The following is an 18,779-nucleotide window of genomic DNA, read 5'->3' as shown; positions in this document are numbered from 1 at the left end:
GAAAAGCAAGCTGTTTAATAGGGGGAGGAGCAAGTGAAAGGTTACGGCGTAAATAACCTAGAGCACAATTAGCAGAATTTATTATGTGATTAATATGACAGGTCCAAGTCAGGTCACGCGAGATATGCACACCAAGATATTTGAATGATTCGGATGTTCCAATCTGCAGGTTATTAATATTATAATTAGGTGCTACGTAATTACGACGAGGTCGTCTATCCTGTTTTTCTCCGCCGCTTTGATATCCAAGTATGGCGTCGCGTAGCTAATTCTGCTAATCACGCTCGCTTGTACTACGCGATACAGACTCTGGGACTTATTAAACGCATAGCAGTCAAGGGCAGATGACTTAGAGAAAACTCTGCCTTGAACGCCGGTGAACTTAGATGCGCTCACCGAAACGCTGGTTGATTTTGATGCAATGCTCGGTCGCCTGCAGCCAAAGCTTTCGCTCCACATTCGGTTCAGCAGCGTTGAAACCCTCGAATTTTGACATTACAACTTTTATGAGGCCCCCGCCGGGGTGGCACAGTGGTTACAGTGCTAGATTACTGTTCTCAAGGAGGCGGGATGGAGGGGGAAAGCAAGGCATCTATGTGCTGTGCGATGTCAGTGCACGATAAACAACCCCAGGTGGTCGAAATTTCCGGAGCACTATGGCGTCTCATATATAGCCCGGGTCGCTTTGAGACAAAGCCCACAAATCAAACCAAACCAACAACTTTTAAGAGAAATCGCAGCAAATACAATGCAGTAAGGAATGATGAACACTCTTTATTGACAGTTGAAGGACATTAATACGTGTTGGGACAACACTGCTCATTTGCCTTGCAAAACCATGCATCAGGCTTGAGCAGCCACCTACTAGAACTGTATTATCAAAGAACCAATGCGCATGTATTTACAATTGTGCAATGTTTTTTTTTTTTTTTTGATAGCAAATCTATCTTGCAAGTGTGATGAAATGAATGTGCTTAAATATATCTCTCATTACTTGGCATTTGTTCGATGCCATGAACCAACAGCAATCAACATATATAGGATGTGATATCTGAGAGCAGGCAGGCCCATTGTGGATCAGATTTCGCCTATGACAGTGCAACAGTAAAACAATGTATGCATCATATAATTGAAATGTAGACAATGTTAAATTGTACTTGTCTTCCCTTGTTTGGAAAGCTTGTCTTCATTCTCCTGACAGGCAGACTTGTCGACTGGATCAAAACATAGATTGCTGCTAGTCTTGCATTGTTTTTCTCACAAAACAAGAAAAACAGGTAGGGAAAAGAGAGTCACTGCAATGCAAGGCACACAACAGATCATGCTGTCAAACAGGATAGGAATAACTTTTAGCCCTCTGTTCAAACATGTTAAGTCTGTTCAAATGCTTAAGCCATAATCAACAAACCTATACCCCCCACGACAGCAGTGAAAAAGTAACAAATGCCGAACAAAAACTGATGAGACTAACAGAGTGCATGCTTCTTTTCCACAGGAACCCTAATGTTTTTACTGGGTGGTTTATAAGGGCCTCATTCTCCGTGTTCGGAGGCAAACTGCACCGATACTTGACCCGTCATTGTGTCTGTCACCATGGGCAAGGTCAAAATCCCATGGTCTTCACCCACACTGGCTGCCGCAGCTGGGTCCAAAGCCACGGTCACACAGCCCTGTTCTGCTCCAGCCCCCTCCTGTCCCTCAGTGACACCACTGAGTGCCAGTCCCCTTGGCAGGGCAAACACAGTGTTCCCCCCTTCTGAGCTGATTGGGATCAAAAGCATCCTCTCTCCACCATCCGACGTTGGAACCTTGAGCACGGCAGCGTTGGCAAACCCTTCCTCGCCTTCTATGTGCAGGCCTTCTTGACCACCTGGCATCATCATGACAATGGGCATCTGGTCTCCTTCGCCACCAGATGCCTCAGCATAGGCCATGCCTGCTGCTGCAACAGTTTGTTCTTGGCCCTCGCTGCCTTCTACCATGGATTCCGTATCTCCCTGTCCTGCCTCGTAAGCTTCCCGAGATGGGCACAGTTCTCCAGAGCCAACTGACAGCAACGGTGCCTCTGTGTTGAGAGCACCAACAACTTTGGTCTCACTTGCTAGCTGGGCTGATGTAGTGGTCATGTCACCGGATACCATGTAGGATGATGTGTCCATCGTCATGATACGGGCAAGAGAAGATGCTGTGCCATCTCCACTTGTCAGAATAGCCATTTCTTCGGAGGTGACGGCAACACCCTCTTGGGACTCTTGAGGGTGGTGGACTATGGCAAAGTGGATCACCTCTCCATTCTCAGATTCTACAGCCAAGTGCTCCAAGCCTTCCTGGTTGGCAGCCATCAGCAGCTGTGCCGTATGAGCACTCATTTCGGCCTCCATGCTACTGTCCCGGCTCTCGGTCGCTTCGTGATGAATATCAGTGCTCTCCATCTGCTCTGACTCGGGCTCTGGGTGCGACTGGGGCTGTTCTTCCATCAGTTCATCCTGATGAGGATCATCTGCAGTTATTTGTTCTTGTTCCTCTGGCTCATGCTCTGGCTGTGGGTCCTGCTCAGGTTCTCCAAGTTGCTGTATGACCAGCTCGTCGCTGCCTTCCTGCTCGCTTGCTTCTTCCATGCCCTCTTGCTGCAATGAAGCCATCTGGTGTTGCTGGTCTGCAAGTTCGAGGTCAGCGGAGTCCATTGTTACAGACTCCATGCCTTGGAAGTCGGCCAAGTCGCGGGGGTCCTGGCTGATGGTTGCAATGCCGTCTGCTGTGTTTATGGATACAGTCACTTGGCCGGGGCCCGTGGCTTCTGCCACAGCCCTGGCTAACTGTGTGGCCAGGTCCTCTTGTGGATTTATGGCTACAGTAGTGGTGATGCCGTCCTCCGTAGTGGCCACCAACTGGCCCCCACTGAGGTCAGCAGATGACAATGTGCCATCTCCGGTAACCATGTTGATCACCGAGTCATCAGTGGCCACATATGCCTGGTCTTGACCTTGTCTGCACGAGGAAAATACAGTAAGCGTACATCATTCTACTGTTGAGCCAACTTGCACAGCAAAGAAGACTAGCTCCAAATGTAAACTTTCCAAAAAAGAGAATTGTCCTGAAGTTCAGTGAACTGTGCAACTAAAAGTTGCTACCGTTCATGCTCTGTGTGACATATATGCTGGTGCCATGGGCACTGTGTCTCGGCACATTTACCGAATACCCATTATGGAAGTTTGTGCACACTATGTGTACACTGCGAGCTCGTGGCTTTTTCTAACACATGCTCCAGCAGTTTCTTCAATAAGGGCAAAATTGGTACCCTTCACCTTGCAAATAAGGCACTTTTTATGACAACTGGCAGACACAGCAAAAGAATATTTCACAAAACAGTGAGTTTGGCAACACATCTTCCACCATTTCATGTGCATATTTGGTACGCAAAATGACTTTTTGAGAACACACACACAAAAAAAGGGTTATATTCAGACTATGGTGATGCACAAGCGACTACAAAAATTTTACAGTAGGATAGATAGTTAAATATGTGTTGTCAAATGAGGCCCACATGTATGACAGCGTTGGTGTGCTTTTCTTTTTTATTCCCTTTTTGCCAAGGCTTTGCTGACTGTTTACGCTGTGATAGTGCCTGTAATGCCACTGAATTTTAATGTTTAACATTAATGAATCTGACTATTTATTGTCATCAAAGGGAGATGAACAGATTCAGAAAAAAACGGTACTCTTGACAAATATTGTGGCTGCTCAGATGCTCTCACTTGTTATCAGCCAGGCAGCAGCGTGTGTGTATCCCGAGCATACAACTCACCCTTGATGCCCTGTGCAGATGTGTGCTGCAAACAGGTCTTCAGACTCAAAGCCATTCAGGCAGCCAGCACAGATAAGCTGAATAAGCTCTCCTGTAGACTCTTCTTGGCTTTCTTGTGGACTCGCCTCAGTAAGCACGTGGCTTTCTGCAAAGCACAAAAGAGACGTCTCGACAATGAACAGCATCAGCAGAAGTTGACATAGTGTACACTTAGACATGCCCCTTTGCATGCCTTACTAATGTCTGGAAAAAGAAAAAGTGCAGAAAAAGGTAATAGAAATTTATTTCCACTGTACATTCATTTATTTCTAAAGGTCCTGAACTGGGTATTACATGGAGGAGGGGGGGGGGGGGGGGGGGGGCAAATTAATAAAAGGTATAATGGTACAACAGGCAAAGTTAACATTTGGATGTAAGAGAACTATCTAAAACAATGCAAGCACTTTGGTACAAAAAGCAAGCTCAGACACTGTTCAACACTACACACGGAATAATAGAGCATAAGGAAAGGAAAGAGGTACTTGCAAAAATGTAATGGCATTTGTAACATGCAGAGGGATCAAGCACTATATGGCGTATTTTATGTGTTTGAAATAATAACAGCTATGGTTTAGCTCTGGTTAACCCTAGTTGAAATGCGATAGCAATGGCGGAAGCTTCTTTTGCCTGCTAGGGGTAACGAGAATGCAAATGGTTCTGGCAGGCTGATTCTGATATCACCCTTCCGTATGGAAAGAGCGACCCGTGTTGACAGCTCCTACCCGTGGCATAGGGGTAACGTGAATTCAAACGTCATGGCAGGCTGATTTTTTTTATGAGAAACCACGGGTACAGACACGGCACACTGCGACGAGTGGTTAGACCTGGTGTAGTATGGCTTTCACAATAAAATGATTTGGTATGGCTGATGATGCCTGATGCCAATGCATTCCACTCATTTAATGCCTACAAGCATCCAACCTGGATCTTGCTGAACGATGCTAGCTTTGGTTTTCTGACAACGCATAGAGAAAAGTTCACTGTCATTGCAGCCTCCACAGTATAATAACCGTTCCTCCGATGGGCGGAACGGCAGGCTTCAGTGAGAATGTTCTAGCTCTGTGCTGGCGCACTTCTTCAATAGCTGTTTGGTCTTGACGACACCTTCAGTTGCTTGCACTGGCATGGAACCCACAGTCACCATCATGCTTGAACGTGGCTGCACACTCACATGCTCATCAATAATGAGGAGCGTGCTATTGGCTTTGATGGCGTTCTCAACCGAAAATGCCGATTTATCCTGCAAATCGTTAATCACACCATTTTCTGTTACGAAGTCCACACCGAGGATAAGTTCATGAAAACACTGGGCCAACACAAATGTTGCCAAAAAGGCTAGCCCTTGCACGGCAGTTCTCTATGTGCACATTCTTGTGGCATAATTAAATGTCCTTCAGCGGTGCATACTTGTGGGCCATCCCATGGTGTTGTGACATTTTCGAGTGCTGTCAGAAACTGTCCACTGTGCACTGAATAATCGACTCTAGTGACTACTAGAACAGTGACACTGATGGAGATCTGTAAGTCAGCAGGCGGCAATTTCGAGGCGCTCCGTCTCGGCTTTAGTGCTCCCAACGAGTGGTGCGCCGGCGGTAGACACTGTGGTTATGTTGGGGATCGCGGTCTCAGCACTGGTTCGGCTGGTGTCTGTGTGGTACAAAGTGTTGTGGTGCATGGTAAACTGTAGTGCGGCTTTGAAGCATCTTGGAGTTCTTGCATTTGAGCAGCTGCTCTTCCAGAGGCTGCAGTGTCTAGTTTTCCCTACAGGGACTCTGGGGTTGCTTCTGGCTGCAAGGGGAGCTGTACCGGCAAGATGATGGCTATTGAAAATGGCCTGGGCCTTGGCTGGCTTCAAAAGGAAAGTCACGAAGGCCTAGTTCCTTGTAGGTGAAGTGGCGACAGATGTGTCCAGTTTATCCGCAATGATAGCACAACGGTCAGTGGTTTGCCAGACATCAGTCCTTCAAAAGATGGAGTGCCATACGTTTGGCTAGGAAGACACACAGGTGGCCGGTGTGCGTGGCTCAAGGGTGGTGTCAAAGGTGGCACCGACCTGTGGCTGTGCTGGGATCAACAGGTATTTGGCCGCCTCTTCCCGGGCTATTGTTCAGATCTTGTTCCGCAATGATTTTGTGAAAGGTGGCTCGGTTTCACTCGCACTGGCGGCGACACAGTAATGCGGTGGTACTGCCAAGCATGCATATCAAGTTCCTTTCTGTGGTGGTCACTTCACTAATAAATTCTGCTGCTGTCATTGGCGGCATTCGAACCAGGCTAGCAAACAACTGCTCCTTAATATCTTTCATCAAGAGGCGTACCTTCTTACCTTCCGACATGGCCAGGACTGGGCGATTAGGTAAACAGCCGCTTCATCTGTTTGGCACACACCGTCACACTTTCATCTGGATGCTGGATTTGGCTGTGTAGAAGCAGTTCTGCCTTTTCCTTGAGAAATAAGCTGATAAAAGTATGTAAGAATTCTGCCTTGCATGTGTCCTATGTTCAGAGTCTGGATTCGTGGTTTTCAAACAATGTCCTCGCAGAATCTTCCAGTGCAAAGTAAACATGGTGCAGCTTAGAGCCATTATTTTAGGCATTGAAGACTGCCACCCGATCGAAATGCCCTAACCAATCCTCAGTGTTCTCATGGGGCAGGCTGCATAAACATGGTGGATCTCGCTGATGGTGGAGCAGGACCGGAGTTGTCGACAATGGCAGATTCGCTGCGCCAACACCAACCTTTCCTGTCAGCTTGTGATCAGGAAGAGGACCACATTCGGAAAGCAGACCTTGCAGTCGGTGACTGCACTGACATGCTCGGCTTTTACCTGAAGGGCGTGTCAGATGCATGAAAGTCATACCCCGCACCTTCACCAAATGTCACGTAATTGAGGACCCTCGCAGTTGCATTTGAGGCAGAGTCCACAGAGTATGGGCAGCAGGGTTCAATGAGAAAGTTCGAGGTCTGTTTTGAGCTGGCACACTTTCTTTTCCACCTGCCGTTGTTGTCTTCAGTGCTGCAGTGTTAGCTCAAAATTGATATCAACCGTCACTGTATCATCAAGATGTTATGACAAAGTCAAAAGTGAGGGGATTAGAAACTTTTTAAACAGGTGCCTAACAAGCACATAAGGCAGGGGCATGCGAATAATCAAAATATCAAATCACATATACACTTTTTCTATTCATGTTCACAAATAGCCTGAAGAGAGAAATTGTGGTTCGCATACTTCCTAAACATTCAGAAGTTATGGAAACTGGCAGTGAAACATAGCGACATTTCCAAAAAGCAGTATTCAGCACTTATTGTACTACTAGCTTGCTCTCAAAAAGAGTGGCAGCCAGCACGTGGCAAAAGCCCATGCGGTGAAGTGCTGACGGCCATTGGGAGACGCGAGTCAGAACATAAAGTGCAGCACAGCATCCCGTGGCATGTCAGTGCACCTAGTCACAATGCAGTCAACAACTGGCTTTGAGCCTGACTGGCACTGATCGCCTCAGATCACCACCGCTTACATAAGCGACTTCGTTTGTCGAGGACGGTGTAAATAGCTATAAGATGCGGCCCACGTGCACTGCGACAGCAGTTTTAGGGTGACCACTCTGATCGTTCCCAAATGTTGGAACGTGACAACTACTCATATCAAGCCACAATGGGCATAAAAGAAAAAAGTACAAATTAGTACAGCCGAGACATCAGGCTCACAGTTCAAATTCGTGCAACTGCACCACATAAGTGAAGCGCACGTGGTAGAGTACCCAATAACATGGTTTCATTTTTGCAGTTTGCAACAGCATTTGAGTGGTTGAGGCCTATCATGCAGCTTGCAGTACGGCAAAAATCAATACACAAGGGCTAAGCAGGCTAAGAGTCGTCGTGAAGGTTGTGTTGGGGGCACTATTCCACACACAATGCTCTGTTTTTAGGCGTCTCAACCGACGCTTTACTTTTAGGCTTTGTAAGTGAGGGTGGAAGGAATGGTCCCACTAGTCTGGCTGCTTAGGTTGCTGCTCTTCTGTCCAATTTGCAACCTATATGAGTGCATTTTGATGGTGCCTTGCTTTGCCGTTAATTAAGATTACAATGCTTCATGACAGCATTCAGTAAATCCCCTTTTCCATGTGATTTAAACTGTGATAATAGACTTTTTTTTTTTTCTTACAGCAGTCATTATTAAGTAACTGTAAACATTGTACTACTGGATTATTCTTGCTTTCTTACTTAACATCTGGTAGGCCTTACAGGTGCAACAAATGATCCTGACAATTTTCAACTACCTGCCCTAACTTATGAAATTATCCAAAAATATTGTATCGATTTTCATTATTCATTATTGCTCTGCACCCAAATGTTTGTTATTCACACACCTTTAATAAATTAGCACTTTTTTTCTTGCCACTGTTTGCAGATTATATTTGGAATTTATCTTGGCATTATCTAAACATGTTTGAAAAGTAATCTATTAACCCTTTGACTGTCAAATGTTTCGAAAAAAGATTCATCCCCAGTGTCAAATGTTTTTAAACACTATGCATTTAGCGCAGTACCCTTACGGCAAAAACAGTCAAAGGGTTAAGACTTCAATTCAGTTTTTGATATTCGAATTTGCTTCGCACCTAAAATTTTGCTATTCACTTATCTTCGTCATTGGCACGCCTTTAATATTGCAAATTGTGAGAAAATTTTACGTTTGTCAGCAGGCCGAAGTATATATAGGCAGAGTGACCAATGGAACAGTAGATATATTTTTCCTGCACCTTTTGCACATAGTGCTTCCCATCTTTCCTGTCCGCAGCAATAAATTTGCACACATATTCCTCCAGCAGTCTCACCTGGTGCCAGGTCTGAACGCTGCATCCTGGCTAGTGCAGAAGGCTCTTCGTGAAGTCGCATGTGAGAGTCCAAAGCTTTCTTCTTGAAGAAGCCTGCAGAGAGAGAAAAAAAAAAAAAAAAAAAAAAAAAAAAAAAAAAAAATCCACAAGCAATGCGACATTGCAGCTAAATGGTGAAAAGCCTTGTTGCCATCTTTTAAAACAGTAGGTAAACCTAGGTCAATTTCCAAAAAACAGTCATGTCCACTGAAGTCCTTACAATTCTCATCACAAACTCAATACAGTGGTTTAAGATGCGGTCTTGATTGTGCACGTCACACGAAAAGCAAATGCTATATGTCTGCACTCTGCCATGAAGTTACCGCTCAGTGAAATTTCTAAATTTTCAAAATTTAGGTTTTTCTAGTTTCCTCAATATTATTACAAGTGGACAGCATTGTATGCCTTTACATACTTTCTTTTGAGCCAGGCCAGTCTTGCTCAGGCTTGTACGCTGGCTGGCAAACAATGGCAAAAAGAAAACTCAGCAAATTCATGCAATTGTGTATCAGGATGGCGAATCATGCCTAGCAGGTGTGCCCGAGCTGCTCCAGAGTTCCACAAACGGATTTTACAAGAGTGACTGATAGTGTGGAATATGGTCTACATAATGCCGCCATAACCACGCGCAGTATTGGCAAGACCTGCCCATAAAAGTTGTCGCTCGTTATGCTTGGCAAGAAAGATGCCCTGGACTATGCAGTATGCCGTATATGCTGGAACTGGCATATCTGCACAAATGAATTACACTGCCAAACTACAGCTGCATCATAATTTAAATGAAACCTTGATGAAAGACCTTCAAGCCTGAGGATGGCAATCGGCCTACATTTCAATCCGTGCACTACTCCCGTCTTTCAAGCAAGATAGAAAACATCGTTGGGCCGGTGGTGGCTTCAGTATCGACATAAAAAACCCATGCAAGACCTCATTGCCACCAGATAATTATGTCGGTTATAAGTGGGTTTAAACAAATGTTATTATTTTGGAGAAGTGCCAACAACCAAGCAGATGTTCCCATGGATTGCCAGCACCTGGCATTGTTCTTCTTGAGAGCAGTGAGCTTGGTGCAGTTTGGCAATATTTTTAAATTTTTACCAACATAGCACATTTTTTCAGGCTTGGTACAGTTTGGCACAATAGTGGCGTCACTGCGACTGTCAGGAATCATTAGTATTATCTACAAAATAAAGTTTAGCACTAACGCTATAAGATTCCTCTTTCTGTACTTAATGCCTGGTAGACATAAGAGGTAGTATAATGAATAATGATGATGATGGGTGAACCGTGAATTTATTTGCAATATCTTTGTTTCTTTTCACAGGGGTGGAGCAGGCTTGAGCATACTGGAGCAGCTCAGGGGCAGTACTGAAGCCATTTTGGAGCAGCTTTGGAGCGAGTTTTGAGCATGTTTCTAGGGTCAAACACTTCTAATAATTAAAAATATCTTTTCCTGACATATAAAAATATTCAATTTCATTCCTTTTATTTAACATTCAATGTCTGCTGAGTACATATGACTCTAGAACAAGACAAGACAAACATCAAAAAGTACAGATGCTTAAAAGAACATAGCTGACCTCAGCCACAGTTTGGAACAGACTAGCAGCAAGCAGCTTGCTTTTTTTCTACACTTCCTATCTGAACATTAAGACTGACCAAAAGTTTCGGACTATTTTGACTTGGCAGATTCAAACATAGAGTTGACCACTTTGATGCACTCAAGCATCACCACTACTAGTTTGTAGCACAAGTCAATGAGCAGCACATCTCCACTCCTGATCTTGTACACATCCTTTTTAATACTAAGTCTACTTCTGCCAGTAGCTCCTCATGTTTTCGCTTGAGCGACGCTGCGGCTTCCTTAACTTCAACATGTTAGCAATATAGGCTATGCTTTCCAACACTCTTGAGAGCATTTTCAGTAACTGGCACTTTCGTGGCACCACCCCCAAAGCATTTCAAGTATGCTTTCGTCTGACATAGGCTTGACACACTTGTTACTAAGAAAGAGGCTAATGGTGTGAGTACTTGTGCTTGTTTTCACAGCATAACAAATAGAACAACTCGTGCAGTTCTTCGTTGCTAGACAAAATTCCTAACAGCTTCAGGTAGCCTGTGGTGGCTGCTTCACTCCCTGCTCTCACTTTTCTAATTGCCGGCAATGCAAAAGGCTGGGAGAAGGTGCTGTGTCAAGCGCACAGAACATTTTTCTTTTCGCAACTAATTTCCTCCGACTGCTTGTGGCTCATTTAAAATTTACCTGAACAAACATTTATTATGCTCTAATCTTTTCTAGTTTATGAAAATTTCATATGTATTAGGCCCAGGGTGAGACCCATAATAGCTCTGCCACCATTGGCTGCCAGTGTTTAGACTATGGTGGCCCCATATTGTGTACATGCAACTCACAGTATGCCACCGCCATGCTGTGCTCCTCACAGTTACTTAAAAATTGCATCATATCACATTTATTATAGGATGCACAGTGGTCCGCTCTGAAGCAAAAAACTGAGTTTGGTTACATTTGATGGCAGGACATAGAGACAGCAGGTTTGGAGCAGAGAAAGCAGTTCGGAGCAGAATGGAGCAAATGGAGTAGCACTTCCACCCGTTTTCATACCTATGCTTTGTCGAAAAAAATTCATCTTTAGTTTGGACTACCTGTGCTGATATTCGAAACTATTCAAAAATACTATTCAATTAGATTTGCACGAAGTTTTCATTTAGCATTCACGTCACACCCCAAAGACTGATATGCTCGCACACTTAAATTTCACACCCAAGCTTAGAGGATGACAATTTCTCACAGTTTGTGAACTTTTGATGCCAAGTGTATAATTACATGGGTGTTTATGTACCTCCATTGTACAAGAACAAGACCAGATTGGTACTGACCTCTTCCACAAGTCAGGCACCTGAAGTCCGTATCGCCACGATGCATTCGCAAGTGATTGTACAGCCCCACTTTTGTGGCCAGCTTGCGGTTGCAGCCCTGCCAAGGGCATGGCGTGGGTGGCCTGATAGCAACAAGAGGTAATGGTGCTCAACAAAAACAACCCACACCAATAGAAAAGAGCGACTCAATGCATTTTGTGAGTGTACAATAGGCAAACAAATCTCCTGCACCTTGCAGGAGTGCAGATGGCACTTAAAATGGTTTCATGCATGTAACACAGCAGCTTGTGCTACTGAGGGGTTAAATTAGCAATGTGAGCAACAATGATAACACTACAGTGACATGGCATATGGTATGTGGGCCTTAATGTTCTGAAGCTGCATGTGGGCTACGATCAATTTTGAGTACTGGAGAACCTTTACTTGCAATGATATTGGAATATTGATATATTTTCATAGTATCTAAAATGCCCTTTGACCTTTAATGATAGCGTGGTGGCTCTATTTTGCGGCCTAGACGAAAATCCTTTGGCCCTCCCAGTATAGCTGGAGGTTATGTCAGCCGAGCAGTGAGCCAAGTTGATTCCCCCAATTTCTCGAGAGATGCACTAATCTCATTTCATGACTACACTAATCACTTTAAACTAAAAAGGTGGATATATCCTCCACCAGACAAGAAACTAGACAAAAGGCAGGAAGTAACCTGGCGTCGGCTCCAGACGAGTGCCTTCTTCAGCCCTTCTAAATTAGTGCACATGTACCCAGCACAATATAATCCAAATTGTAAACACTGCGGCGAAATAGTAGGATATGATCACATATTATAGAGCAGCAAAAAAGCGCCGCCACCAGTGGACCTACTACCAGTCCCTTCTTTTGAGAGGTGGGAGGCTATACTGGCCAGCTCAGACCCATTAACGCAAGTTCGGGCTGCTGAGTGGGCTCAAAAGGTCGCCGAGAGCAACGGACTTGAGGCCATCTAAGTGTAGCGCCCACAAATCGCTTATTGCTGACAATAAATGTTTTCAAATCCAATTTGGCCCTTAGGACTTTTGACCAAGACTGTACAAAATTTTTATCACAGAAGATGAACCCAATACAGAGCACCAAAATAATGTAGGATTGCACATCTTGCTTATATGGAGTTATTCCTTATCAACATGAAACACGAAAAGTCCGCACTTTAGAGGCGACACCAACCAGAATCCAGTCAAGCTCATGCTTACTCAAAAGCAGCTCATCAGCAGACATCCGGTCTTGCAATGAAACAAAGCCTCACACAACCAGGCAGATTGCTAGTGGTAACTACAGGCCCATACATCAAATGAATTCAGAGCATTTTCAATTCTGCACCAACCATATTCAAGCCACCAGGGCTTGACTATGTCCTAACATGTGCCCCGTTATTGCTGGGTGACTTCATTCTCCCTATTTTCTGAAGTTGTGCTGTGATGAGAGTCGCTGCGGAAAGCAAACAGAGGCTGAAGGATCACACTCACGCGTGAACTTCCATGTGAGCCATGAGCTGCTCACGCTGAAGAAAACGCCGGTGGCACTTGTGACACTCGTGCACAATGCTGTGCAGTGAAAGGTGACTCCACAGGGCTTGGGAATTGGGCATCTTGGAGCCACAAATCTGGAACAAGCATGGTCACGTGCTCCAATCACTACTGTACAACGGCTGAAAGTGGCATGAGACAAGGCTAGAGCAAACACAATTATGACAGTTAATGTTTGACTTAAGATGTATTATTTCTGGTAAACTGTTCTGACGGAGGTGATTCTTGCTTTTAAAAATATTGCCATAATTTGATGTAAATTCAAATTTGCGTGCCCTCGTACATCTTGTTCAATTTCCTCCAAATGAAAATCCAGAGTGAGAGACGGCTCTTCGAGAGTGAAAACCTGCACAAGAGGGAGGGTGAGCCGCAGGCTGCCAATTAATACTTTAAAAAGAAGCTTTTTTTTTCTTTTTTTTTTTTTTTTTGGCACGAAAAAGTTCAGCCTAGCATTTCAAATATGAGACTGTACCCAGCATGCCAAGGTGGCCTCATGTTATGCACGTGTCTGATGCAGTGCTGTAAGATGTGTCCACCTGCAAAGGCTGACAGTCTGCCCAAAAGTGGGCACCAGAAATACCTCGCAGATGTTGGCCAACTCTGGATGCACACTCTGGATGTGGTTGCGGCGTGGCCCTGGCTGGACAAAGAGAAGGCCGCAGTGTTGGCACTGGTACTGGTGACTCTCCGTCTCCATGTGCTTCACAAATGTGGCAAATAGGCCAAACCAGCTGTGGCACACCCGACACCGGTAGTTGCGTGGCTCTGAGCGATTGTACTTTTCCTGTAAATGACAAAACATTGGTGGAAACAAGTCACTTAAAACATGACCAGGCAGTTTTCCAAACTTAAATCCATCTCTAAACACAAAAAAGGCCCAGAATCTATCATTCTGCAGATTTCCCCTGCGTGCTGACAGAACACCAAAAGCTAAGCTTAGGTAGATGCAGATGAACAACAGGTAATGAGCATTAGAAGGCAAGCTACTTGTTCTTACAACACTTCTAAAAACACTCTTTCCCACCTTTGTTGCTACAGTCAAATCTCGTTACTACGAATACCAGATTAATGAATTTTTCAAATTAACCAATATTTTTAAAATCCCCAACTGATTTTCAATATTTTCAATGTAAAAATATTTCAGTACTACGAATTTCAATATAATGCATATTTCAGATTAACGAACATATTTATTTTTTCCGCTAGTATAACGAATTCGGCTAAAATTAACAGCGCCGCAACTCTCGCGTGAAACAGAAATCGCCGTTTGTGTGTGTACGTCCCATGAGCAGTAGCTATCATCATCGCCATATTTAGCGCCAACTCCTAGCGCCACCGCAAAGCTGTGGTTTAATATCCAATAGCTTAGCAAGCCTAGTGGCCTAGTCCTTGGCCTAGCCTAGTCGCCTGGCTTTTTCTCTTTGTGTTGTGTGACGTTGATTGGTCGGACGTTCGTGTTCACGCACGCGCGAACAGGTGTTTTTTGTTGCTGGTGGCCTTACTGCGAAAAGTCCAATGATGAATGCAGCCAACGACGGTGCCAAGAAGAAGCGAAAGCAGTTTTCACTGCAGGAAAAAGTGGACATTTTGCGAGAAATCGACGGAGGAAAAAAACAAATCGACCTCTGCAGGCAGTGTGGCATTGCCCCATCTACCGTCGCGACCGTTTTGAAGGATCGTGACAAGGTTACAAAACTTCACCGGGAATCTCAACTTGCTCCTACGAGGAAACGGCTGCGTCTAGGAAACTTTCAGGATGTAGACCAAGCTGTCCTCACGTGGTTTAAAGACGCCAGACTGCAAAACGTTCCCGTGTCTGGCCCAATGCTGCAAGAAAAGGCACGCGAGTTTGCCGATGCACTTGAAATAACTGGGTTTGAAGCAAGTGCGGGCTGGCTTTTCCGTTTCCATCAAAGGAACGGAATAACTTGGCAGGTAGTGTCAGGTGAGGAAAAGGCAGCTGACAAAGAAACCGCGGATTCCTGGCGAAATGATTGTTTTCGTGAGGTGGCCGAGTCGTACTGTGAAGACGACATTTTCAACGCGGACGAAACCGCATGTTTTTACCAGCTGCTGCCAGATCGGACGATGCACTTCAAAGGACAGCAGTGCAAAGGAGGAAAAAAGTCTCATCTTCGCTTAACAGTTCTGCTCTGCTGCAATGCAACAGGCACGAAGAAGATTAAACCATTCGTCATCGGCAAGTATGCGAAGCCTCGCTTGCATGAAGAATGTCATGTCGACACCGTACGACTACCGTGCGAACAAATGTGCCTGGATGACCAGAGAATTGTTCTCCGAGTGGCTCATCAAACTCGATGATCAAATGAGGAAGGATGACAGAAAAATTCTTTTGGTTGCTGACAACTGCTCTGCGCACATCGTGAATGTTCGCCTGACACACGTTCGCCTAGAATTTCTGCCGCCAAACAACACATCTTTGCTGCAACCGCTAGATCAAGGCATTATTAAGAGTGTGAAGGCAGAATTTCGTAAGCGCCTTGTACAGCGGCTGATTATCAGTCTGCTCCTGAAGCAGCCAACTGTAGGTAACATTCGCCAGGCAGAGGAAATGTTCACGGGATCTTGGTGGAATTTGAAGGCGTCTACCATCAGCAACTGCTGGTGGAAAGCAGGGCTTGTCAAAGCGCCTGTGCATCAAGATGACCTGGAGACGAATGACAACGGCCCGGAAGACCTGTGGACCGAGGTTGAGAAACTGCTGCCCGCTGTCTCTTCTTTCGACGACTACGTGGAAAGCGACAGCGCAGAACTAACGTCGGCGGAGTTGACGACCGAAGAGATCATTGACAGCGTTCGCGACGTGTCCAGTGACGATGACGACCCGACGGAAGAGGACTGTGGATCACTGAACACCGAAGAAGATGAGACCATAATGCACTCGGACGTTTTGATCCACATGAACAAAGTCCGCACTTTCATCGCTTGGTGTAGTGATGTGCCCGATGAGGTGTTGCGCAAAGCTGAAAGTGTAGAGGCATTTCTGATCAGTCGTGCGTGCTGCACGCACCAGCAGAAAATAACAGATTTCTTTAAATAAATCACTTTTGAAGTGAGTGCAACATTTTCATTTGAGCGCTCTCTTGTCTCTACACGTGTTTACTGGCAAGGTAAGTCATTTCTGTTCCTAGGCTTGACCACAGGCTCATAACCAGAGGTTTTTCATTACAACGACATTTCAAAATAACGAACGATTTTCGGCGGTCCTGCGTGATTCGTTATATCGAGATTTGACTGTATTGCAAATGAACTGGTATGGAGGAAATTGACATGTGGCATCAACTGCATTGAAAATACACAACTTATAGGGAAGAAAACCTGGGCCAGGGGGCGCTGCACCGCTCTGTGCGTCAGCGCCCTCCATGGAGATGCAGTCAAAACCTCCGCGCAACGCGGCCGCGTCGTCTGCTCCCCGCCGCATCGAAAAGCATGCTGTCATCTGCTCTGCGCTGCTTTCCAGCACGTGTTTGCGTGCGCACGCTCGGTTGTTTCTCTCCTTCGGCCGCGTTCTGGCCGCCGTCGCGCTCCAACAAAGGAAAAAAAAAAAAGAACTGGAATGAAAAAGTGACGGCGCGCTTTTTTGCAAAACTTTTGTGTGAACGGTAACGGAATGGTTGTCGGCTTTTTTTTTTTAGGCATCTCGTACCGCTCGTATCTCGCACCTCTGTAACTGGCGGTGCCGCAGCAGCCATCGCGGAACCAAGTCGGCCTCAAGAAACAGATATACGTCATTAATGCCATCACTTGGCGCTTATAAAGGAAAAACACATACGTCAATCGTTCGATCTATCCTCATACGCGATTCTGCTTCGGCAGCTCAAAACTGCGCATTCGCTAGAGGAGATAACTGAACACGGAATTGCACAGCGTAGCTGTGGAATTAAGAATACAAAGGTTTCCATGGAGAGATGTCCCCGCCTGCATGGAAAGTCGTCAGGCATTGCTCGCTCTTCGTCTCGTGGAGAGAGGAAACTGCCGCAAAAATGGCATGCCTTGGCTTCTCGTCAGTGACCTAGGTTGTTAAGAAACCCCTTATCGTTAAAGGTAGATAGGTCATTGATTTCGGATATCAAAGCCGCAGCAGCGAACTCCCCCTGATTGCTGTCAGCAGGAACCAAAGGGTAAGGCAGCATGCTTTGTGTTTTTGTAGGGAATGCGTCCCAAACGCGCCGAAAGCAGGCACCACAGCGCCGGTAGCATCGCCTAAACAGTGACCTCAAAGATTTGAATAGGCCCCTTTCAAGTGAGCAGTCACAAATGGAAAGGAAGCTCCCCAACCAGCGCCAGGAGCACTCGTCACTGTGTACACGCGTATCAATTCTCAATGAGATGGCTGGACCCTTAATTCTGTGAACAACATGGACAGGGACATCTGGCGCCGCCTCAAGTCCTTCAAAATACCTGTCGCTTGCCTCTGCCTTCGAGTAGCGAATTCGCGCTCATATGTTTTTTCTTTTTTTTTTGAATGTCTGATCCTGCCAACAAGCGCTCTTTGAAAACAATGTCAGCGACGATCAAATAATCATAATTTCTCGCTTTCAAAGGCACCGATAAAAACATGCTTTCAGCCAGCCTCTATGTCAGCCGGGACACAAAAAAAAGCACAAATAAGAAACCCCACTGGCAAAGAGCGCCGGCTTTGTGCGCGCAGATGCGCATCCATCTCCCCTCGTCCTCACTCTCCTTCTCCCGCTCCGCGTGCACGTGCGGCTGCCTGTAGCACGCGCTCCTGAGCGAGCGGGCTGCGCAGGCTCCGCAGACAGTCGCGCGCAGCGCGGGCGCGGATGCGCGTAGGTTTTGTAGTTCCTCTCCGCTCCGCTGAAAAGCGAGCGCTGCCGTCGCGGAGCAAACTCCAGCGTTGGTTCCCTATACACCATGATTACATATTACTACCTTTTCTCAGCTGCAAAAAATTTCAGGCTTTATGAATCGGATATTGGCCTTTTGTGCTTGCGCCAAGCGCATTAAAACCTCATGCACATTTTCTGGACTTCCCATCGCGGTTCCCGCATACCCCTTCACCCTCCCCCATGAGTTGGGAGAACCGGACCACATGCAGGGTATAAACGCGAAGCGTACTGTCGCCTCGAGTCTAATCTGCGCTGCGGTTCTTCGTGCTTCGTCCTTGCGGCTGCCTACCAGAATCCCCATGACCTCAGCCATGCCTGCTATGTGAGGAATAAACACTCCTTCGCTTTCACGTTCCGCCTCGGCCTGTCTGTGTCTCTCTTCGACAGAGGAATTGCCCATAAGAAAATGGCACCCGTTGTGTGGCTTTAAGTAGGCCCTAGCAAAGGAATTGAAAGCAGCGCAGGTGGATTTACTCGCTCAATTTCACTAATACTCACCACCCAGGGCAGCCGAATAGCTAGAATCGCAATGCACCTGGGTAGCGCCGCTGATGTGATGACAGCAGGCTGTGAAAGGCCAGCGGAAGGTTTCGCTATTCCTAATGCTCTTGACTCCCATGTGTTTGAGCAACGGCGTCACGCTGGGCTATCAAAAACACAACGGCGTCATGCTGGACTAACAAGCCGTGCAGCTAGCAATGGCCGCATAGGCACGAAGAAAGGGGAAAGGCATCC

General features: G+C 46.0%; 1 protein-coding gene across 7 annotated transcripts in view; it reads right to left on the bottom strand.

Annotated features, from left to right (window-relative positions):
* Positions 1-754: 754 nt before the first annotated feature.
* LOC146197946 (uncharacterized) overlaps positions 755-18,779 on the bottom strand; it is a 68,654-nt gene continuing 50,629 nt past the window's right edge. For all 7 annotated transcript variants that reach the window (XM_084593221.1, XM_084593226.1, XM_084593227.1 and 4 more), the window contains 6 exons: positions 13,754-13,957; positions 13,114-13,250; positions 11,615-11,736; positions 8,678-8,770; positions 3,806-3,950; positions 755-2,988 (listed from right to left, as the gene is read on the bottom strand). In XM_084593221.1, the coding sequence (XP_084449347.1) occupies positions 1,533-2,988; positions 3,806-3,950; positions 8,678-8,770; positions 11,615-11,736; positions 13,114-13,250; positions 13,754-13,957 (2,157 nt within the window). In that variant the 3' untranslated portion in view covers positions 755-1,532. The remainder of the gene's footprint in view (positions 2,989-3,805; positions 3,951-8,677; positions 8,771-11,614; positions 11,737-13,113; positions 13,251-13,753; positions 13,958-18,779) is intronic.

The sequence above is a fragment of the Amblyomma maculatum genome, chromosome 2 (assembly GCF_055883805.1).
Source record: "Amblyomma maculatum isolate TAMU_Amacu chromosome 2, ASM5588380v1, whole genome shotgun sequence".
Classification (NCBI taxonomy): Eukaryota; Metazoa; Arthropoda; class Arachnida; order Ixodida; family Ixodidae; genus Amblyomma; species Amblyomma maculatum.
Note: the sequence above shows the minus strand (reverse complement) of the source record. Positions and strands in the feature narration are given on the sequence as shown.